At 61.8% G+C, this 23,277-nt stretch overlaps 1 protein-coding gene across 4 annotated transcripts in view; it reads left to right on the top strand.

Annotated features, from left to right (window-relative positions):
• Positions 1-725: 725 nt before the first annotated feature.
• CHD5 (chromodomain helicase DNA binding protein 5) overlaps positions 726-23,277 on the top strand; it is a 59,602-nt gene continuing 37,050 nt past the window's right edge. For 3 of the 4 annotated variants that reach the window (XM_058719308.1, XM_058719306.1, XM_058719307.1), the window contains exons 1-7: positions 726-944; positions 10,768-10,892; positions 16,101-16,280; positions 18,831-18,949; positions 19,476-19,714; positions 21,392-21,516; positions 22,742-22,865. In XM_058719308.1, the coding sequence (XP_058575291.1) occupies positions 866-944; positions 10,768-10,892; positions 16,101-16,280; positions 18,831-18,949; positions 19,476-19,714; positions 21,392-21,516; positions 22,742-22,865 (991 nt within the window). In that variant the 5' untranslated portion in view covers positions 726-865. Of the gene's footprint in view, positions 945-4,080; positions 4,177-10,767; positions 10,893-16,100; positions 16,281-18,830; positions 18,950-19,475; positions 19,715-21,391; positions 21,517-22,741; positions 22,866-23,277 lie in introns of those variants that run through there. The other variant, XM_058719309.1, reaches the window with a different exon arrangement.

The raw sequence follows: 23,277 nt of genomic DNA on the forward strand, positions 1-23,277 counted from the left end.
AGGGCACGTGGGCGGTGGGAGCGTGGTGCCATGGGGTGAGGGAGGAGCCAGCCTGCATGCATTTTTCTGGAAGAATCGCACCCGGTCTCCAGAGCGACCCTTCCCCAAGTGCGGAACACATTTTTCTTCCGATCTTCCTTCCAAAGGGCCGAGCCAGGTTCTCGGTGCATGTGAGTGGAAGTGCGGGAGCTCGACGCTCGCCGCCCAGGGCACCCCTCCCCTGCGCCCTTGGGGACTCGGGGGTGGGGGGGGGGGCAGGGCGCCGTCCCGGGCGGCGGCGACGGTGGTGGCGGGTCTTCCAGGGGTGCGCGGGGGCGAGTTCCCCGCCTCCCAACGGGCCCGGCTCGCCCGAGTCGCCGCGGCCCGCTCGGCCGTCGGGTCCCTGGGCGCGCGGGCGCCTCGACGGCTCCCCCTGCCGGAGCGCCGGGTGCGCCCCTCTGCACCCGGGGCTCAGGACTAGTCCCCCCAACTTGTTCTCGGCTGTTAACTAGTCGCGCTGCCGGAACGATGGGATGGGGTTGCCACAGCAACAGACTGGACGTCACAATCCGGGCATGTGTGCCGCCCCCCCGCCGTGCCGCCGGCGCTGCCGCCGCCACCCTCGGCCGGCTGCGGGACTCGGGCTGCGGGGCGCGGTGGGCGGAGCGGCCCGGGCTTTGCGGGGAGCGGGGCGAGGGCGGCCGAGAGGAAGGGGGTCGAGACGGGGGGGTGGAGGTTTGGGGGGGTGGGGGGGCAGGCGGCCGCCATCTTCTCGCCGAGGCCGCCTCGCCCGCCGCGCGCGCCCGTCCGGCCGCGCACGGGTTAAGGCTGGCACCGCGCCCGGCGGGAGGGGGGGCGCCCACCTCCCCTCCCCCCCGCGCCGGGCATGCGGGGCCCGCTGGGCACCGAGGAGGAGCTGCCGCGGCTGTTCGCGGACGAGATGGAGAACGAGGACGAGATGTCAGGTGAGCGGGGTGCCGGCTGCGCCCGGGGCCGGGCGGCGCGGGGCGCGGGGCCCGGCGGGGGCCCGGGGTCGGACCGGCGGCGCGCAGGAGGGGAGCCCGGGCCGCGGGACTGCGCTCCCGCCCTGCTGGCGCCGCGCGGCCAAGGGCGCGGGGCCGGGCGAGCGCCGGGGCGCGGCGCGCGGGCGGGCCAAGGGCGGGGTGCGGTCGGGGGCTCCCGGGCCGCGGCGTGGACCGGGCGCGGGCGGAGGAGCGCGGGGGCCTGCGTTGGGCGCCCCCGGGCGGGGAGGGGGCGCGGCGCCGCCGGCTCAGCCCCGCGTGCCCTTGAAGGGGGCGGGAATCGCGCTCGGCGCCCGGCGCCGCGCACCCCGCGCTGTGGACCCGCGCCGCGCGCCTCTGGCCTCGCGGGGGCAGGCGGGACCCGGCCGCCACCCGCCTCGGCCCCCTCCCTCCCCGGGGCGCGCTGGGTGGGGCCCGGAGCGGCTCGAGGACCGGCCGTGCTGGGGGACCCGGCGAGCGCCTTGGCTGGGGCGGGCTTCCCCCACCCCCCGGGCCCGCGAGGGCTCCGGGCCGGGGCGCTCGGGCACTGACTGCCGCTCCCCTTTCCCGGCCGTGGGGTGCTGGGGCCGTCGCTCCTAACACTTTGCCCGGGCCGCCGGCGCCTCCAGCCCATCCAGCTTTGGCCACGGGCCTGAAGCCCAGGGCCGCCGCCCCAGCCCTGGCGGGCCCCTCTCAGGGTTCAGCATGAGCAGGGCTTGTGCGTCCGGGGTAACCTTGCTGGATCGTCCTTTAGTTAACTGCTCACCGTTTGTTTGGGACGGTTCTCCCCCTGGCACAGCTGGGCAGGGCCTCACCCTGTCAGCCAGCCTCCCTCCCTCTCTCCCTTTTGGTGGACTCTTCTCAGCTGCCCGGCGCCAAGCCCATGGCCCTTTCTGGGCTCCCGAGAGACTTGGGGGAGGCTCAGGGGCCCTCCCGAGCCCAAGAGTGTGCTGTCTGGCCCCAAGAGTGCCTTGCAGGGAGGGCGGATGGGACATTCTACACGTCGTCGTCGGGTCCCCCGACTCTTGTGTGCAGGGGGCGGGAAGGGGAGGGCCCTGCAAGCAGCAGCTCCCCCGGCTGCTAGGGGGCTTCCTGGAGAGGGGATTCCCACCAGGTGGCCCCGCCCACTGGGGGGGCCTCCTCCCCACCCCCCCACTTGTTGGCTTGCTTTAACACAGACTGGGCCCCTAAGGGAGCCTGGCCTCACTCCGCCTTTCAGACCGCCGGCCAAGTTTGCGAAGGGCCTGCCAGCCTTAGGGGAGTGGGGGTGAGGTGGCCCCTTAGGGGTGGGGCTGCTTGGACAATCATTGTTTTGCCCCTGGGTGCAAGGAATTAGGCCCATTTTCTGGGAGGGAACACAGAGGCCCAGCACAGGCACTGAAACCCCATGGCTGCTTTCTCCCCGGGAGTCGGGCTCCTCCCTAAGCTGTCCTCCTCAGTAATTCCCAGTGGTGCTTGGGGCGGGGCCCCTTTGTGGCACTGATGGGGCAGTGGACAGCTGAACTTGCACCAACAGGTTTATTTCCAGGACTTCACGGAACCCCTGATGGGGGGTCCCCTGTTCCCTTTCCCCCCATTCTCTGCCTCTCCCTGGTTGTGTTAGGGCTCAGAGCATGGGGAGGGTTGATGGGCTCCTGCTTCACTCTGTTTGGGCCAGAGGGGTTGGGTCCCTGTCAGAGTCCCCTGCCCGCCACCTGTTCTCCCTGCTTGTGCCCATTGCTCTGGGGCAGGGCGAGGTGGAGGGGTGAGGTGGTCCCCGGGGGCCCGGAAGAGGTCCTGCTCTGGGCCCCTCTGGCCTGGGGAATGCAGCCCCGTCTTTCTGCAAGACGTGATGCCCTGAGCCTTCCCAAGCTCCCAGCTCCCTCTCTGTGTCCCTGGGCCCAGGCACCATCCTGGTCCACTTCGTAGCCTCCTAAGCAGTCCTCCCTGACCGCCCTCCCCTCAGCAGCCAGGGTCACCTTTGTAAGCACAGATCAGACCCAGACTCCCGCTGCTTGGGTAGATCAATGTGCTCCTGGTCTATACCACCTTCGCCTCCCCCCTCATTCCCCAGCCGCAGCCACACTGGGCTGCTGGATGCTTCTGGAACGCCACCTCCAACTCCAGACTCCGTCCTGCCCTTGAGTACTGGCTGTGACCTCTGTCTGACCTGCTCTTTTCTCTGCTCATGGCGGCCTCCTTGCTGACACGTCAGTCCCAGGACGCGCACATGCCTCCGCGGGGAGGCCCTCCTTGGGCCTGGCCCAAGCGCGGCCCCACCCCTGTCCCTCTCAGGGGCCATTTTATTTTAATTTTATTTTTAATTTTAATGCTTTATTTTCTTGGCCGCACCAGGTTACTTCTGTGTCAGTGGGCTCCCCGTCTCGAGGGTGACTCCTTTGATCACCTGCCGTGCTTGGCATCTGGCACCCTGGGTGCTCAAGAGATGCTTGTGGTCTTGGCGTCTGAGGGCTGGGAGTCCCTAGCTCACGCCTGGCCTCTGGACACGGCATCGGCTTCAGCCCGGGCCTCGCGTCTCTCCTGAAGTGCCAGCCAGTTGGCCCCCTAGCCCTCCATTACAGCTGCCCCGTGGCCCTCGGCCTGGGCTCATGGTTGTGACCCGCTCGGACCTAGGGCCAGCTGCTTCCAAAACGTCACAGCTTTTGCGGGGAGGAGCCAGTGTGCGGGGCGCAGTCACACTAATTTTTCAAATCTGCAGCGGTTGGACGCGTCTCTTGTCAAATCTTTCTTTCCATTGTGCCTCACCTTCCCCTCCCCCTCAGCCGTGTTCTTGTTTCCCACACAGGGCTCTGCGCCACCAGTGCGCAGGTGGGCGAGCCTGTGTCCAGGAGGAGGCGGGGCGGGTCCCTGCCTTTCTGGCTCGGGCCCTGGCGGCTGCCACATTCTGCCGGGAGAGCGGAGGGCTCAAGGGTCAGGTGCAGCCTGGCTCTGCTTGTTAGCTGACTGACCCCGGGCAAACTCCCCAGCCCCTGTGCCTCGGTGTCCCCACTTGTGGAATGGGGATATGGCACTAGCTACCTCATAGAGGGTTATTGTGAGGGCTAGTGAGACAGTGCACGTGGAACATTTAGGTCACAGTGCCCAGCACATAATAGGTGCCCCATAAACTGTCACCACTGTAATTGGCACCATCCAAAGGGGGGCAGTTGACCTACCTTCCCCGAGGAAATGCTTCTGAGACTTGCACCCTCATCTAGTAAGCTGGGGGGGGGGGCACGGGGGCCTGGGCTGCAGGAGGGCTGGGAGTGTGAGGCCATGGTGGGGCTGGAGGGAGAGAGGGAGTGGCTCGATGCCCCTGGCCTTTTCCTCTAAAGTTCCCAGCCTGCTCAACCCCAGTCAATCACTTACAGCCGGAGGGGTGGGTTTCTCAGGGCTGGTGAGCCCAGCCTTTCTGCTGGCCAAACAGTGTGACCACTCTGGCCACAAAGACACTTGACTGGCCCATGTCCCCATGCCCACAGGGCTGACCCCAGTCATGTGAGCATCTTAGGCTTCTTGGAGCCCAGGATCCAGGAAGGAGTGATGGCCATGATTCCCAAGGTTCATACTTTCCTAGCTTACTGCACCCCCCCTGGGGACATGTGGGCTTTGGGGGCCCCATGGAGCCTGTATGTAATACCATTTGCTGGGGGGAGGGAGGGAAAATGACCAGCGTGCTTTGCCCAGTGCCTTGGCCTGTGAGATAGTCACTTCCTTCCGAATTGTCTATCATTTCGTCCGTTTATTCAGTCAGCAGCCCTCCTATTAATCCACCCACCCATGTGTGCACTTTCCCACCGAGCATCTGTTTATCCAACCATGAAACCAGCCAACCGGCCGTACAACCACCACTCACCAGCCAGCCATCCTGCCCACATTATCTATCCATCCTAGCCACTCTCCATCCACCACCCACCACCTACCATCCATCCATCCATCCATCCTACCCACTCTCCATCTACCCATCCACAATTCATCTGTCTATCCACCAATCCACCATCCATTCGTGTATCTGTCCATCCTTCATCCATCCATCCATCCTATCCATTCTCCATCCACCATCTATCCATCCATCCCTCCTACCCATTGTTCATCCATCCATCCATCCATCCATCCATCCATCCTTCCATTCATGTATCTGTCCATCCTTCATCCATCCATCCATCCATCCATCCTATCCATTCTCCATCCACCATCCACCATCTATCCATCCATCCCTCCTACCCATTGTTCATCCATCCATCCATCCATCCATCCATCCTTCCATTATCCATCCATCCATCCTATCTATTCTCCATCCACCATCCATTCATTTGTCCATCCAGCCATCATCTGCCCATCCATTAATCCGTCTGTCCATCCATCATCTAGCCATCCATCCATCCTACCCACTCTCCATCCACTCTCCATCCGTCCATCCACCATCCACCATCTATTCATCCATCCATCCTACCCATTCTCCATCCATCCATCCATCCATCCATCCATCCATCCATCCGCAATCCATCAGCTTGTGCATCCTTCATCCATCCATCTGCCTCCCCAACATAGATTTATTGAATATCTTCTCCGAACACAGTATGTGGTATCTAACTTTCTGGGGCTTTTGCAGGTACAACTTTTGAGACTTTCTGCCTTGCCTTTGGCTCTGTCCTTATTTCTCTCTCCCTGTCTCTTTTTCCCACTCTGTCCCCATGTCTGTCTCACTGTCTTCTCTGAGTGCTTGCCCCTGTTTCTCTCTCTCTCTGGCTATCCCTCTCTTTCCCTGTTTTGTCCGTGTCTGTCCCTGACCCTCAGGTGCGTCTCTCTATCCTCTCCCTCTTTGTCTCTCTTTCCTCCTACCTGCCTGTGCTCTGGCTTTGCATGGGGTCCTGTCCCTGCTTGCCCTGGGTCCCTGTCCTCTCTTCTTTGATCTCTTCCTGTCCCCAGTCCCTTAGGGTAAAAGCTTCACCTCTTCCCCCTGCTTGCCTGCCCAGAGTGCTCAGAACTGACACTCTCTTTGATGAGATGCCAGTGAGGTGATGTCTAGGTTTTGGTAAAGGTCATAAATAAATTATCAAGCCTCTCTTGGACAGGAGTACTGACCCCCTCCCCATTATCAGCAGAGGGCCTGTGGTGTGGGGGTGCTCCAAAGACTGATGGGAACCTTGGTCTTGGTGCCCTGTCCCTTGGCTAGCCTCAGAGTGGCCTTGGGAACCCCTGGCTTGGCAATGCCCAAACTGGAGACCCGCTCTCTGCCACCCGCTTTGGGGCCCCGGGCTCCGCCTGCTGTCACTGAGCACTCACTCTGTCTCACGACGTCTAAGTCTCCACTCCGTGAGAACGGCACCGTGAGGCCCATCTAAGGATGAAGAAGTAGGTTCATCTGGAAAGGGATTGGGGGCAACCTGCCGGGAAGGGGTGGTAGCTGGAAGCCTACACTCCCCTGGCCACCAGCTCTCGTCCCCTGCCTGGTGGTGGGTTGGGGATGGAGAACAGAAGGAGCCTCCTCCCCAAGACCCAGAGACGATGGTGGACGTTGAGCTGGGTCCCCATCGCTGGCAGATTTGCCTGCCTTTCTGGACCCTGGCAGTGGAGCTTTTGTCCCTGCGCCCGGCTTGGGCCCCTGAATCCTTCGACCATCCTCAGATCAGATGACCTAACTTTTCCCTCCATAATCTGATCACCTTGCATTTGCAAAGCTCCCCGGGGGCTGCGTTCTTGCCCAGAGGAAGGGGCAGGAGCTGGGCAAAGCATAACCCGCTCGGCGGGTGTGTGTGTGTGTGTGTGTGTGTGTGTGTGAGCGTGTGGACCAGCTCTGACCCTGTGGGACCCTGAGGGACCCTGTGGGACCTTCCAGACCAAGGGGTGATCTGAGTCACCTTGGTCCCAGGGTGAGGCCCGAGCTTGGCACAAAGGCCTTGCTAACTAAATATGAGGAAAGTCTGAATTCTGGAGCGGGGGTGGGGGGTTGGGGGAGGCTTCGGTGCGCGGAGAGGGGCCCGGGTGAGGACCACGCATGGTGGTGGGAGCCACCCGTCTGAGTTCCTTCCTGGCTCTACCACCTGTGGGTAAGTCGTGAGACCTCTGAGCCTCAGTGTCCTCATCTGCAAACGGGGGCAATGATAGTACCATCTCTCAGGGTTCCTGTGTGGAGTAGACAAATTGGTTCAGATTAGCACATGTGACCTTCCTCAAGCCCAGTGCAGGTGGCACCAGGTGACACGTAGTTACTTGCACTGTTACGCCGGGTTACCCCTGAGAATGGCCCACCCAGCTTGGCTGGGCTGCAGCCTTAAAGGGCTCAGTGAGGGCAGCCTGGGGGGGCACCGGAGCATGTGCCCAGGGAACTGGTGAGAGGGCTGCGGGTGAGCTTAGGAAAAAGCAGCCGACTTACCTCTCTTTGCCCCACTGTCTCCACCCCGCTGCCTGTCTCCGTCTCTCTGTCTCTGGAGCAGCATCCCCCTCACACCCCCTCCCCTGCCCCCCAGCCTGCTCCCGACCTGGAAGCTCAGGAGGTAGCAGAGATAACAAGGCTAATGGGTCCTAATTATAGCCCAAGTTGGATCGATGGAGCCTCGGCCCTGGAGGGGCAGGGCTGGTGCGGGAGGGCACAGCCCGGCGGGGCCAGAGGGCTGTGGGGGCTGCCAGGAAGGGCCAGGAGCTGGCGGGGCATGGAGTCCTGGGGCTGGTCTTTCCTGGACCCTCACCCCAGGGCGAGTGGGATCCCCCCCGAGGAGGGTACGAGGCTGGGGGCTCGGGGAGCAGCAGACGGGCCCAGGAAAGGGTGCTTGGATATAACTCGGAGGGTCTTGGCTTTCGGAAGCTCTCCTGATGTTGCAGAAGAAGGAGGGCGGGGAGATGAGGCCGGGGTGAGATCGGGGTGCTGGGGAGTCATGAGGTGTTGGCGGGGAATGTCACAGAGCTCAGCCCTGGGGTGTCCTCAGGGGTACCAGAATCTGTGCAGGGAGAGGAAGGGTCTGTCAGAGATGGGGGTGGGCAGGGCGGGGTCCTGATCCTGGTGCTCCAGCTCTGGAACCTTCCTGGAGGAGGGGTTTAATCAGGCAGATGGCCCTGGGCCGTGAGGTCTTCTGGGAGTGGAGGAGGGGCTCTGTCCATGGGCAGAGGGTCTGGGGCCTTGTCCTCTGAGGCTCATTCTGGGCGTGGATTAGGGCTGGAGTGTGGGGCATCCCCCGACCCCCTGCCCTCCGCCCCGGGCAGATAACCTCCCGCAGCCACCTGTTCATCCCCTTGTCTGCTGTGCTGGCCACTTGGCCAGTCGGTGACTGTGTGCTGAGCTGGCCTTCCCGGGCTGGGGACCACCCTGCTGAGGGAACAGGGGACTCAGGGAGGTGGCAGGAGGGAGAGAGAGCCCCTCCCGATTGCATCAGCCTGAGCCTGTTACATAACTGGCGCTGGGCACTGCAAGGGTGCAGGGGTGGCTCTGCCCAGGCAGTCTCCCCGCGGCTCCAGAGGAGGTGGGGGCAGGTGGGGGTGGGCAGGTGTCAACGGACAGCTGTGTCACTACCTCCAGACCCCCCACTTCAGGACGCCTCTGGGGGTCCCCGTGCGCATTTTCAAGCGGTCTGAAAAACCCCTGCCCCTCCCCTGCCAGGGCTAAGAGGGACAAAACGGGAAAGGGTCAGCTTGTGCAGCCTTGCCTCGGCCTGGCTCCACTCAAGACCTGGCCCACATCAAACCCAGCCCTGGGCTGGCCCCCCTGCTGCTCTCCCCTGTGTGCCATGGCCCTGGCCAAAGGCCCGGCAGCTATGCCCCCCCCCCCCCCCGTGCCAGCCAGGACCACTGAGCTGGCCCTCGGGGGCGGCTAGCACGGTGACCACGAGCAGCAGCTTGAGGTCCTGCCTGGAGTCTGCCTCTCTGCACGCCCGTGTTTGCCCAGCGGGATGGGAAGGGCTCTAGGACTCGGGCCTGCCCTGCTGCCTATCCCCGCGGACTCCAGGGGCCCCCCGGCCACCCCAGAGGGGGGCCTTGGGGCAGACGGGTGCCCAGACAGTGGTGCAACCCCCACTTGCCCCTGGTGGGGAGGTGGTGTGTGTGGGAATGGGTCCTGTAGGGCACCGGGGTGGGAGGGCGTCCGCTTGGCCACTGGAGTCACCAGTGCCCTCTAGCCTCACCCACACGATCCTGGGGACTCTGGGGGACTGGGGTCCCAGGCAGGGGGTGAAGGGAGACCTGTGTGGAGGACAGGAGGCCGGATGTGGGTGTGTCCTGGGTGTGCACACGCGTGTCTGAGCATCTGATGTCGAGCAGCTGGTGGGGTCAAACGCCACGCCAAGTGGTCGAGGCTTCCTGGGCCGGGTGGGTGCGAGCTCTGTTTCTATTAACTTATTTCAGTGGGGACACCCTATCGTCTTTCCCGATGAGAGTCCCCTGGGCACCTTCCTCGGGGTCACGGGTGGCAGACCCGCCCTGGCTGAGATCCCCTGTTGTGTGTCCCGCCCCAGCCCCCGCACGGCCAGAATCCCGGGGGGCTCTTCTCTTTGCTCCCCTGGGCACACTTGGCGGTAGGGGGGTGGGTAGGAGAGCCTGACTGGGGGTGCTCAGGCCCCCGGGCTGGCATGCAGCACCCCTTTTGTGGACTCTGGACACTCCGTGGCTTCCTTCTGGATGTATCTCTACTCTGGGGGGTTCGTTTCTTGTCGCTGTTTGCTCCCAAGAGGACCCTCGCCACTGCTCCCTTCATGGCCCACGTCTGACTCTCCGTCCCCCCAACTGGGGACTCGGGGCTCGCTGCCCTTTTCTCACTGCTGATCTCCTGGGTGGGAGTGAGGCCCTGGGGCCACACGTCAAGCCCTCTCCTTTTTGGCAGGGGTGGGGATGGAGGGGTGGCATGAAGCTGGAAGCCAGCTGCTTCTTCAAAGATATCCCGCTGCGCACACACCTGTCCTGCTCCCCTCTTGGCCTTTTAAATTCATGAGGGAGGGAGGGAGGGAGGGAGGGAGGGAGGGAGGGAGGGAAGCGTGGCCGCTTGTGGAAAGCCCACGTGTGGCGGATGCAGCATCTCTCTGTGGAATTTCACGTCTTCCTGGGTGCCCAGCCGGAATGTGCTTGGCATCCTGCATGTGTGACTGGGGGTGTGTGCACCGCGTGGGGGTGCGCGTGCCGGTTCGGGCGGGAGACGCGATGTGGTCTTCGAGCCTCATCAAGGGAGGGTTCTGGCTTCCTCCTTGTTGGTCTCCCTCCCAACTCCGGACACTTGTTGTGTGGCTTCACGTGGTCCTGGGGTGATGTGACCCGTGCGTCCCCACCATCCAGCATTCACAAGCCGTCTCCTGGCCACACTGTGGGCCTCTGGAGGGTGCAGGTAGGCCCCGACCCCTCCCAGGGGCCAGCTGGAGGGGGTTTGTGATTCTCTGGGGCTGCTTCTGCCCTGGAGGGGGTCGTGTCAACGAGGACTCATGATTAATCACTCAGTTGTGCTCAGAACACTGTTCTATCCTATCGGGGCAGGGTTCTATCGGGGGGGGGGGGTTCTTTACGGTCCCATTTTACAGTGAGGGGAGGAGAGGTCTGGAGAAGTGGAGACGTGGGGCACAGCCTGCCTGAGGCCTGGGACTCCATGCACCAGGTGTGGGGTGGTGGCTCTGAGGTCTTGGGAGGAGCCTGGGGCAGGGGCAAGGTCTGCAGGGAAGGGGTGGGTGCTGGGGAGGCCAGTGGCCGTGACCTGGCAGGTGGCTGTGACCTGACCCGGCAGGTGGGTGCCTGTGGAGCTGCCCGTCTCACTGGGCCCTGCCTCTTCCTCTGCGTCCCTGGGGGCCACCCTGATGGAAGAGGCGGAGTAACCCCCTCCTGCTTCTTACTCCTCCAGAAGAAGAAGATGGTCTTGGGGGCTTCGATGACTGCTTCCCTGAGGAGCCTGTGGGCCTTCCCAAGAAGAAGAAATCCAAGAAGCTCAAGGAGAACAGGTCCAAAGGGAAACGGAAGAAGAAGGAGGTGCGTGGGTGGGTGGTCCTGCTGGGGTCGGGGTGGCTGGGGGTGGGTCAGGGCCCCAAGGGGGTCTTGGCTGCTCTGCCTGGGCCTGCGGAGAACCTTCCAGGGCGGTGTCCTGAGAGCTGGGTTTGAATGCGAGGCACCAAAAGCAGTGTGTACAGAGCTTCACAGGCCGGGTCTGAAATGCCCTGTCCTCATAAATGGGATGATCCAGGGTCGTGGTCTGTATGTCCCAGAGCACTGGTGGTTTGGGGCTGGTAGGACGCCGGGATGCCGGGACCGACCCCCATCCTGGCCGCGGCCACTGTTCTCACCCCACAAGACCTGAGGCTCTGTGGACGATGTCCGGGGAGGTGGAATCTAGGATCCTGGGGCCTCGTGCTTCCTGCACGTGCTTCCCCCCCCCCCCCCCCAGCTGCTTTCATGGGCAGCAGACCTGGGTGGGAGGCCCAATGCTCTCTGTTCCTTGGCCGCAGGCTTTTAGGTTGAGTCTGCCCGGTCCCCAAGTACAGATGAAGGACCACCAGAGGTGCCCCAGGCAGGGCTGAATTCTCTCTCTCCCTCCCGGGCACAGGGTGCAGCAGGAACCGCCCCCTCCCCCAACCCCAGGCCAGGAAGGAGGCTGGAGGTGGGCAGTGTCTTTGCAGTGGTGAGGCTGGGGCAGGGCTGGGGGGGGGTAGTTCAGCAGCTGGAGGGGCGAGGGGCCTTCAGAGCCTGGGAAGGCTGGCGCTTGCCTCCCCCATACCCACTGCCGCTCCCTCGGGTCTCGCCCTCCCTTCTTCCTCCGGACCCGCTTTCATATGTTTGCGTTTGTCCAGGCCAGTCTCCGTCTCCCTCCGCTGTTTAGGCCTGAGCTTGGCCTCTGCCTCACCCTCTCTCTCCCTCCCTCTCCCTTCTCTCCACCTGTCCTTCTCCTTCAGCCTCATTTCCCACCCCCCTTCCCACCCCTCACTTCCTCACCCTCTCTCCTTCCTTCTGCTTCTCAAAAGGGGCGGAGGGCCGGGTGGATGGGAGGCCTGTGCATGACCAGCCGCTGCCTGGCAGGCCCCCAAGGTGACCCTTAGGTCATTGCTGCCCCCTCCCCTGTACTCCTGAGAGCCTGGCTCGGCCGGCTGTCAGATCCTAGAGTCCAGAGCAGGGTGCAGCAGCCAGAGAGCAGTGTCTTGGTGGCCATGTGCCCCCCACCCATCCACCCGCCTGCCTGGGTCCCCAGGACACGGGGAGGGGGATTTCAGCCTGTGCTCCTCGTCATCTCCAACCTGGTGGCTCCAAGATAAGGCAGTGGGTGGAGGCAGAAGAGGGGCGGCGGGTTTTTTTTTTTTTTGGCCAGGGGTGGGGGGTGGGGACAGGCAGCAAGTCATGGATCCTGATTTACATAAAACAACCGGGCTGCGGCCAGAACCTGAGCATATGTAGATGAAGCTCCTTGTCAGACCCAGCGCAGGAGGGAGAAATGATTTCAACCTGTACTGCAGCGGTTACCATAGCAACCAATTATTCAGTGCTAAATTATAACTGTTTATAACACTCGTGAATGGGAAGGCTCATATTTCATTCTTTCTTTTTCCCTCTCAATCTTGAAGGACCCCAAATTGAGAATGACCAACTCTCTGAATCTTTCCTTTTGAGTGTAAATGCCTCCTTTATCGAGAGATGCGGGGCGTGTGTGTTGTGCGCTGGGCGCTGGGCGCAGAAGGAGGGGAGAGGGAGATGGAAAGCCTGGATAAAAGGCATCCGCAGAGCTGGGGAAGAGGAAGGGCGGGTGGGGACTGGCTGCTTGGGGTCCCCAGGGCCTGCATTGGTGGCCTGCTGTGCCCTCAGGGGGCCAGGGGGGTCGGGGCAGGGAGCCCTCCCACTTACCCCCAGCTTCTCACACACACAGCCTGGGCGTGGTGTTTATTAAGGCAGTCGATGGATTCCGATGGGGACTCCGAGTCCACTAAGATTCTTCCACTATCAGGTGTCTCCCCTGTAGTTATGTCTGGGGCTGCCACAGCCCAAAGGACAGCATCAAGGTCAAAGCCCTGACTGTGACGGTCATACTGATGTTCGCACATCACTATGGCTTGGGGCTGAGGTTGGCTCCGGGCTTTATTAGGACATTATCCCTCCGTGCCTGTGTCTCTTCCCCTGAACATGGCTTGGCCCAAAACCCCTTCTGTAAGTTCCAAGATACTGAACCGGCTGGTCTACCCCTGGTTCTCAGTCACTCCTTCCTTCTCACCACTGGCTGGTGCTGCTCATGGATCACTCCTTTTTGTATTGTTTTCAGAACCCCTTGCTGCCCTTCCTCTTGCCCGTTTCTCTGCAAGGAAAGATGTTGGGGGAAGAAACAGGAGGCCTGGGTCTTGAAGGGGCCAAACAGCTGGATGCAGAGATAGGCTGTGGATACAGGCTTCTTGTGCCAGTGGGAAACCAGTTTTCAAAGACCTGTCCTGTACCTCCACCCTCAGCCAGCACCCCACCCCACCCTGGGCAGGCAGGAGGGCCTGGATGACATCGGGGTGCAAGTCGGGGTGGGCCCAGGCGCCATGAACTTCATTTGGTTGGGGGCATAAGGCATGGCCTGGGGAGGATGAAGGAACAGGTGGTGAGTCGGAAGAATTGGGGAACCAGAGCTTGCTTTCTGACAGAACTTTCCCCAGTGCAAGTAGACCGCGGAGGGAGAAGTCTCCCCTCTCCCTGCCACCACTGCTGTCACCCCGGGGGGTGACTAGGGCACTGATGAGTGGCATATGTGCCCTGCCTTAGCACTAACTCATTCCTCAAGGAGGATCTTGGCCCTCCTGCTGTGCCATTTAGCCCTGGAATGGATGCTGGGCCAGCCCTCTGGCAGTGCTCAGCTTGGGGCCTTGCGCCAGGCCTGGCCTCCAGGGCACATACAGACAGTGGAATCTGCTGGAGGTGCTTTCCCCCACTCCCTCCCTCCCTGCCTCCTTCCTGCCTGCTCCCTCTGGGCCCCACATTTGGAACTGTGCTGGCCACTCCTGGACCTGGCAATGCTGGCTTCCCATCAGATGCCCAGGTCCGTGCACCCTTGGGTGTTGCCACAACAGCCTCTTCTGTAATCGCCACCCAGCTGCAGACACTGGCTTTGCATTTGGCTTAGCCGGGTCCTCACGTGCAGAAATGAGAAGGGTGAGGCTAGTGACGTCCTCAAGTCTGTCATCTGGCCTGCATCTCTGGCTTCCAAGCAGAGATGGAGTTATGGGTGCTTGGATCTCTCCCATTTCAAAATGGTTACAGCCCCCTCTCACACCCTCTCCTTTGTTCCTCTTGAATCCCCCTTTCACAGATGATGAAGCTGAGGTCAGGCCGCAGTGACTTGCCTAGTTCTGTGCTAGCGAGGGACAGTGATCCTAGGCATTCTGTGTCCTGCAACCTCCCTAGGGAGCCCCAGGACCCACGGTCAGGCCACTCGGGTCTCACCTGAGTGGGTATTAGTCATGGGTCCACCCCAGGGCAGCTTGGGGACCAGCCCCATGCCCCGCCCCCGGCGGCCCCACAGCCCCACAGCCTCTGTCCGAGGTGCTGAAATCCATGGCAGCCTCCTCCTTCCATCCTTACCTTTGCTGGGGTGAGGGCTGGGGTAGAGCCTGTCTCTCAGGTCTCTGGAAGGATGGTCTCTTGCAACTGGCTGAACTCTACACCCATGGGGAAAATTGATGTCCCTATCTGACCTCTGCCTCTCCAAAGGACTGTGGCAGAGCTGGGAGCTGTGGTCCCAGGGCTCTGCATTGGCATCTGCCCTGGGAGCACCAGCAGCCAGGACCGGCTTTGCCCCTCGGCCCCGCATGGCACATGGCGAGTCAGTATTCTGGGAAACACCCAGTTCCGGAAAGGCGCAGAGGCCCTGCTGTCTGGCACCCGCCAGCCAGCAGACTGACTCAGCGGCTTAATGAGCATAAAAGGTTTGGGAGCAGGGATCCCAGTGGGAGAGAGTTGGGAAGTGCAGGGAGCCCGTGGGGGAGTCCTTTCCCAGCTGTATCTTGGGAAGAGGCTTCCTCCTGGGAAAAGACTCTTAGCTCTTTACAGGGTGCCTGGAAGGGGCAGAGATCAGGTTGGGCCCTCCCAAGAGCCTCCAGACAGACCCCTGCCCTTGCTCCCCCCGCTTCCCTTCTCCCACCTGCTCTCCTTCCTCCTCTCCTTTCCGAACCCCTCCCCACCTTCTCTTAGACCCCCACCCCCCGTGCTGTTTCTCAAGCTCATTTTTCACCTCTCCAGTTCTCTCCTCATCTTTTCCGTGCCTCTCTTTGCTCACCTTGAGAACAGTAAACAGCCAGCTCGAAAATGACAAGCCCCGCACTGGTAATTGGAACGTCAGTGCCCAGCCTCTCCTGCAGACCCAGGCCAGGAGGGGGCTGGGAAGGGCTTTGCCAGTGCACTTGCATCTGGAAAGGCGGAGAGTAAACAGCTTTCTCAGAGTAAACAGCCTTCTCGGAGGGGCAGTGCCTTTCTGGTGGGGATGCTCTGGCTGTAAACGCCCTTATCTCCATATAAATGGGCCATTTTCTGCCTGTACAGACGGGGAGACTAAATCAAGGAAGCCAAGCTTAAGAGCTGCCTAAATTACCTTGTCTCATATCGAGGCGAAACGGCCAGGGTGGGGGTGGTGGAGAAGGTGGGCTCGTGCCATAGCAGCTTCTGGAGAGCCCACGGACAGATGAAACTGCGATGTGTGTGCTACATTAATTACGGGTTTCACCTGACGCACGCAATTCCATAGGATGCATGCAGCTCCAACAGAGGTTGGGTGCTGGCTCACACCCCTGGCTCTTCACCCGCCCGTTTGCTGGTGCGCTTTGTATTTTGGCTCTGGACATCACGTCCTGTCCAAATTCCTGGATCCAAGCACTCTCACCAAACACTCGTTAAATCCTAAGTCCAGAGAAACCTGATTCTGATGGACGCAGAGCCTGAGCCCTCACCCCAGGGCAGTCCAAGCAGGCTACCCTGGATTCCCCAGGAGGGGAAGTGTGGCTTCACGAGGCCTCGTCTTTCCTTGCACACTCCACCATTTGCTGTGGCCCCAGCACTGGGGACAAGGCCCTTCCTTGCCCAGTGCTGCCCCGAGCCAGCCCCTCTGGCTGGGCTTTGGTGCTGAGCTGTGGGCAGAGGAACGCTGAATGATCCAGAAAGCAGTACTGCTGCCCAGGACTCTGGATTTTCTTGGGGCCCCTGTTGCCGTCACCATCCCCCTTTCTCTTCCAGGGGAGCAATGACGAGCTGACGGAAAATGAAGAAGACCTGGAAGAGAAGTCGGAGAGTGAGGGCAGTGACTACTCCCCTAATAAGAAGAAGAAAAAGAAACTCAAGGACAAGAAGGAGAAAAAAGCCAAGCGAAAGAGGAAAGATGATGACGAGGATGATAACGATGACGGGTGCCTGAAGGTAACCCCCGGGGCCCGGCTGCAGGGACCTGGGCTCCACCAGGACCCGCCAGCCTGGACGGGCCGCGGCTTCAGGGCGGTTCTTCTGCCTTCTGGCGCCTGTGCGAAAAGGGCCAGAGCTTCCTCCCCGCTCCCCCGCCCTTCATGGCTGTCGGGGGCGGGTGGGTGTGTGGGTGTGCACATGCGCGTGCGCGTGCGCCTGCACGTGGAGGTTGGACACAAGCGTGTGAGGAACACCGTGCCCCAAGTCCCGGGGACACATTTGAAGTAAGGATGGCTGACGTTCAGAAGTAGCCTCCTGCTCGGGAATTTTCTGCTCCTCCGCCTGCTGGAGTAGGAAAGCGGTGTTCTCTCTTGAGCTTCCAGTTCGGAGCCTCTCCCTTTGGAGCACTCTCGGAAAATAAACCGACAAACGGAGCCTCTGCCGGCAAGAAGAGGCTGGACAGCTCCACTTCGGGCAGGGGGAGCTTTGGCGCTCAGCGTGTGCTCTGGATTTCTGGCCGCCAGGGCATCCCAGAGAGGGTCCCAGTGAGCGCGAGTCAGGGCGGCTGCAGGGGTGGGCCTGCAGCTCTCTCTGGGGGACAGCAGCGTCTCTGTGCGTGTGCGGAATGATGTGAACCAGGCCACGGCCCCTCGGGTCTCCGAGGCCACTGCAGGGCTCCTCGGGGAGGGGAAGGTCGCTGGGCCCCCCTGCTCTGGGATAGTGGCAGAGAGGTCAGCGAGCGGCCCCGGACAGAGCACCCTGCTTCCTTTGTTCTCCCCTTAAGGCACCCAGACTCAGTTTGGGCTAGCCATGAGTTTAAAAGAAAAAAAAAAAAGTGCCCCGTAAATATCAGCGGAGTGGCTGTTGGGTGAGGCAGAAATGGTGGCTGTCAACGGCTCGAGTTAGGAAGCACCGTGGTGTCCCGACACCCAGAGGGATTTCATTAGTCGGCAGGTGTGTTGTGAGTCATCTGTGACTGATAATAGCTGAGGGCTGACAGCTTGAAAGGTGAACTTGTGGGCACGGTCCAGGGTTGTCCTGGAGCCATGTCACCCGCTCATGCCGTTCTACTTCCTGCTGTGGGAGCAAGGTCAGAGGTGCCTCCAGGGATGGATACGTGTCGTGGGGGCAGGTCAGCCATGGGAGGGGGTCCCACACGGGAGATTAGGAGGCCAGGAAGCGGGTTCCCCAGCCTCCCTTTTGCACTGTGCTGGAAGGCCTGCTTCTCAGCGCTCGGGACAGAGGGAGGCTGAGCGCACGTGCCGGGGTGGCCTACTGTTGTGGAGGAGACAGCCCAGCTCGGAGGGGCTCGGGCATGGATAGGGCTTGTTGGGTCAGTGCCCAGGAGTCGAGAGGCCAGGGGACTTCCGGCTTGCGGTGTTACCCGGGGCCTGTTTTCACATCTTTCGCCCTTCGTGGGGTCAGCACCAGGCTCAGGCCACACACACCCTTGTGGCTGAGAATGAATGTCTCTGCAGCTCAGGGCTTCCCGGCCACCCTGGCCCCCTCTGGTAGCGGGGGAGGCAGGCCTGCGTCCTAGATCGTTGTCCACGCAGGAGACCCAGTGGCGCCCTGGACTGGACTCCCGCCTGGGCCGGTGACTGTGGCCTGGGTGTGGCATGTGCCGACTGGCTGGGTGGGTCAGCGGGGTGCCTTGGACCAATGCAAAATGGGGCGAGGGCCCCGTTCCAAGCGGTTGTGCTAACTTGTCCCTCCTGGGAACGTTTTGCAGGCGGGAGGCAGGCATAGAGGGGCGAGGTAGCTTGTCCAGCTCTCACCGCCAGGATCAGAACTGCCATATGAGCCTGGCTCTAGGGCCCGAGCTCACGGGCAGCACCTCCACCCCCCAGCCAACCCCCGCAGGCCCGGGTTAGGCCAGAGATCGGACCCCTGGGCTGGCTGTCTTGAGGCCGCACTGTGTGCCCTTAGGGAATCACACACCTTGGGCCTCAGTGCCCCATCTGGAAAGTGAAGCAGTGGCCAAGGGACCCTCTCCCGCGTCTGCCTTCAGCTGGGCCATTTGTCCCGTGCCCCTACCCTGGCCAGGGCACACCTTCCTGGCCCTGGAAGCAAGAGAGCAGTGGTCTGTCATTTCATGGCGTCCATGTGTGACTCTACCAGGCGACGTCCTGAGGCGGTCTCCTTTCTTCCCGACATGCCTCAGGCAGCCCTTCAGCCCTGCTCCCTTCTCAAGGACATCTGTCCCCTTAAAACCCATCTTCAGGCTGCTGTTCCCTCCCAGTGCCCAAATTTCCAGAACATATTCCTCCCAGAGAGTGAGTTCTGTTACTGTTCCTGCCTTGGGTGTGCATATAGCCTCCCCCAACCCCCGCCCCTCCCACTAAACCCCGAGGCTTGACCCCACACCCCTCATGAGCTGGTGCCTGAGCCCTTCCCTCTGATCAAGGGGCAGGCGGGCTGGGGGTCAGGGGTGGGTAGGAACTGTAGACACAGCCTTCCCCTTCCCCCGGCCCCTGTTCCAAGACCTCCTGGGATGGGGCCCCAGGGGTGGGGGTACGGGTTAGAAGGACCCTGCTCTGACCCCACCTCTGGCCTGGGTGTCCCTAGGAGCCCAAGTCCTCGGGGCAGCTCATGGCCGAGTGGGGCCTGGACGATGTGGAGTACCTGTTCTCAGAGGCCGACTACCACACACTGACCAACTACAAGGCCTTCAGTCAGTTCCTCAGGTGGGCGCGCCGCCGGCTGCCGTGGCCGGGCATCCATGGGAATGACAAGTTGGAGGACAGAGCCCCAAGGCCCCTGGGGTGCTGGGTGCTTTCAGGCCGATGCCAACACCGGGCAGAGCCATTGTACCCGGTTGTCCCGCCTTCCCCTGCTTGCCCGGAGCCCCAGGATGGCGGTCCCGGTCAATCCCGAGGGCCATGCCCTCATGGGCTCTCTCAGCTCTGGAAGAACTGGGGCTGGGCACCCAGTGGCTCACTGCGGGCTCGTCCCTCTGGTCTCTCGGGTCATACAGGGTCTGGGAACCTCATTAGAAGATGGCCGACCACATAGACAGGGAATCAGGAATGTCTGGGGCTGGACTGCTGTCGAAAGCTTTGTTCTCTTCCCTGCTTCCTGCCCAGTTTCTCAGCCTGGAACTCGGGGCTTCTTATCCCAGGCTCGGGAGAGGAAGGGCTGCCTGGGTCTCGTGGGGGGGTCTCATCCCCTCCGTGGTGGCGCCCTCACCTGCCTGCCTTTCACCCCACACAGGCCGCTCATTGCCAAGAAGAACCCGAAGATCCCCATGTCCAAAATGATGACCGTCCTGGGTGCCAAGTGGCGGGAATTCAGCGCCAACAACCCTTTCAAGGGCAGCTCGGCAGCGGCTGCCGCGGCAGCAGTGGCCGCGGCCGTGGAGACAGTCACCATCGCCCCTCCGCTGGCTGTCAGCCCCCAGCAGGCACCCCAGCCTGTACCTATCCGCAAGGCCAAGACCAAGGAGGGCAAGGGTAAGGCTGTGGGTGGATGGGCACCGGGCCTTGCTGGCAGAGTCCTACCCCAGACCCCATAGCCTCAGGCAGGTGGGACAGGTGGGGCAGTCTTCTTCAAGGACCCAGGGCCGTGGTTGACCTTGGACCCACTCGCCCTTTCTCTGCTGTACTGTGGCATTATAGCTTCTGCCTGCCTCCCTTTCGGGGCTGGGGTGAAGCAGAGGGGATAGTGTGCTTGGAGCTTTGGGACTTTTGCACTGGCACCCTCCGACATGGTATGGAGGTAGGGAGAGGGCAGGTCCATGCTGCTGGGAGTATGGGGGGGCTCTTGAGTTCTCATTTTCAAGGAGAAGGGGTCCCAAGGTTAGCCCGTTGACCCCTCTTGTCTGAGCACCCAGCCCTCGGGGTAATGCACGTGCATAGGTGTGGTTGTGGTCAGGAATGGCTGCTCTGGGAGACCTGGAAGGAGGTCCAGATACAAAATCAGACTCAGTGCTGGGTGTCTGGGTCTCTCTGGGGGAGAATAGGGACAGCAGAAGCTGTCTGTGACTTCAAGTCCTGGGGGAGGGACCTCCCCTAGGTAGAGGATTTCTGGCCCCATTGGGGTAGAGACCCACATCTCCCCCAGGGCTCTCAAAGATGGGGTCACTAGCAGCTCAGCCTTTCTGGGTACTCGGGACTTTGGTGGGCAGCTAAGGGGGCTCTGGGGCCCACTGTTTCAGCCCTAAGGAGCTTTGGTTTCTGGGATGATGTACCCCTTTTCCAGGTCTCTGCAGGGGCCTGGTGGGCAGAGTGACATGGGGTTTAGAGCCTGCTCCTGCTCTCCTCCCTCACTGTCCTCCATCCTGGGCCTCCCCAGCCTGCCTTACCTTCTCATTTCCTCTTGGGCTCCAGCCACTGAGCTATTCCCTGAGCTGCCCATTCAGAGCCTGAAAAATTGAAATAGATTTTCCGTGGCGCCACGGAGGTTACAGCTGGGCTCCTAGTCCCATCTCAGCTGTGTGATGGAGCTGGAGGAGGGTCCAGGTCAAGGCCACCTGCTGCCAAGGGCTCCATCTTCCCTGCTCAGCCGGTGGGAGAGGCTGCTGGGGGGGGGGGGGGCGGTCATGACTCCCAGGTGGCTAATTGTCCTGTGGCCAGTTCCATAAAAATAGCCTCAACCCTGCTGGCCACCAGGGAGCTAGTGTTTCCTGGGGGTGATTGGCAGAAGTGGGGCAGTCTTGAGTGGTGCCAGTGTTGGCCGGGCCTGGGGACAATCTGGAGGCTGGCGGCTGGTGGCTGGGGAAAGGGCTTCCTGCCCAGCATGTCCCTCCAGGGCCCAGGTATGGACCACAGGTGGGTGGGTGTGCCCTCAGTGGCCCTGCTAACTGTGGGGGCCCACGGCTTTACTGGGGACAGCTCCTTCCTGGGGAGAGGGGACAGGACAGGGCTGTTCCCATGATGGCCAGCATTTCTACTACTCATGGAACAGGGGCCATGGTGGCCAGAGCAAAGACCGGGTCGGGTCCTCCTTGCTGTGTCACTTTACACAAGGACCTCACCGCTCTGAGTCCCCTGCCTTCTCATCTGGAAAGGGATGGCGGCCGAACCATCCTTCCCTTATGGAGCCCCTGGGAGGGCTGACCCAAGTCATGGCTCTGGGTGAGTGAGCCGCCGCGGCTCTGGGTTATTGGGTTATCTGCGGTCACTCTTCAGGGCCAGGAGTGAGGAAGAAGATCAAAGCCTCCAAGGACTCGAAGAAAAAGGGCAAAGGGAGAAAGGTAGCCGGGCTCAAGTTCCGCTTTGGAGGGATCAGCAACAAGAGGAAGAAAGGCTCCTCGGTGAGCGTGTGCGTGAGACGAGGTGGACTGGAATGTGTGTGCGTGTGAGCGGGAGTGTGGGTTTGGGAGCAGGAGAGTGCGAGTGTGTAAGCATGTGAATGTGTGAGGGTGGGCCGGGATGGGTGGGTGTGAGGCATCGAGACCGCATGTACTTGGCCGTGTGTGTGGGTGTGTGAGCAACCTTCAGATGCACTCTGCACGAGTGTGAGCGTGCTTGTGTGCCATGAAGGCAGGGGGACTGGAATGCAGGGCTGTCAGTCCACTCTCCTGAGGCAGGACTCTGGGACAGAGAGCGCCCCGCTGAGCTGGGGGCTCACTTCCGGCTCTGCTCCATCTGGGTAGCAGGTGGGAGAATCAGCTGGCCCTTAAGAGTCCTGGCGGGGCCTGCGAAGCCAGGTCTGCTGGGAGGCTGGACCGCAGGAAGGTGGCATGTAGGCAGGATCAGGTGGGCTGGAGCTCTGACCCTTCCTTGCCCTTCCGGGGCCAGCTCTGGCACCCGCTTCAGACTGACCATAAGTCCCCATCGGAGCCTCTGGCCCTCCCTTCTCTGGGAGGAGGGCATTCACACTCTCCCCTACCCCCGCAGCGCACCCGTTTCCCTCACCTTGCCCCACCTCTGTAGAGGGGCAGGGTTGGAAGCCATTTCTCTGTCCCTTGGTAGAGGCAAGTGACAGGTCTTGAGTTTAGCTGCTCTAAGAGGGGAGCACGGGGCAGCAGGTGTGGCCCAGCCCAGAGCTGGTGGTCCAGCTCAGCTCAGCAAGTGTCTGTGGAGCACGTATTAATGGGCTCGGCTGTGGTGGGACTTTCTCCGGAGGTGTTCACAGTCTGGAGGGTGTTTGGGAGATACAGTGGGAGAGAGCCAAAGACAGGCAGACGATACAGGCCACACCTGGCACACAGGCTGTGCAACAGGTCCAATTAAGGAGGGATCTGGGAAGCCTCCTTGGAGGAGGTGTCCTTAGGGCTTTCCCTTGAGGGATGTATAGGAGTTTGGCAGGGTGGAAAGCAGGGCTCAGGGAGGGTGGTGGGACATCGGGCTGGCCTGGTGGGTGGGGCCTTGGGGTTCCTAGCCAGAGGGAGGTGAGATGAACCACAGAGCACGCTGTGCCTCTGGAGCCTCCACCATGCCCTGCACCACCTCGTCCTCTGCCCGGGCCAGTGAGACCCTCAGGATGAGCCCCCAGGGCAGGCTGTGGGCTCACAGGGCCCTCCCCCACCCCCGCAGAGCGAGGAAGATGAGCGGGAGGAGTCGGACTTCGACAGCGCCAGCATCCACAGCTCCTCCGTGCGCTCCGAGGGCTCGGCAGCCCTGGGGAAGAAAAGCAAGAGGCGGCGCAAGAAGAGGAGGAGTAGGACTTCCTGGGGTTCCTGGTGGAAGGGGGTGCAGAGCCCCCCTTGGTTAGCAGGGGAGGGCATCCTCCTGTCTGGGCCTTTGCCGGCCTCAGCCCGACAGTTCACCTGTGCTCCCTCGCCCACTTGGTCTCTATGGTCAGGAGAGGGGTCCCGTCCCAGTGAGGCTAAGCTAGGGACTTTTGAGCCACTCGGGGCATTTGCACTAGCAGAGGGGACACTGGAGAAGGCAGTGCTTCCTAACCTGCTGCACATCCACCCCTTCAGTCATCCACCCATCCGTCCATCACCTTCAGTCATCCCCTTAGGCCCGGTCCCCACCCATCCCCCCTCCCTTTATCCATCTTCCACCCACCTCTCCACCCCTTTCTTCCACATTTGTACACTCCGCCTGTCCGTCCACCATCCATT

Source organism: Neofelis nebulosa, chromosome 2, assembly GCF_028018385.1.
Source record: "Neofelis nebulosa isolate mNeoNeb1 chromosome 2, mNeoNeb1.pri, whole genome shotgun sequence".
Classification (NCBI taxonomy): Eukaryota; Metazoa; Chordata; class Mammalia; order Carnivora; family Felidae; genus Neofelis; species Neofelis nebulosa.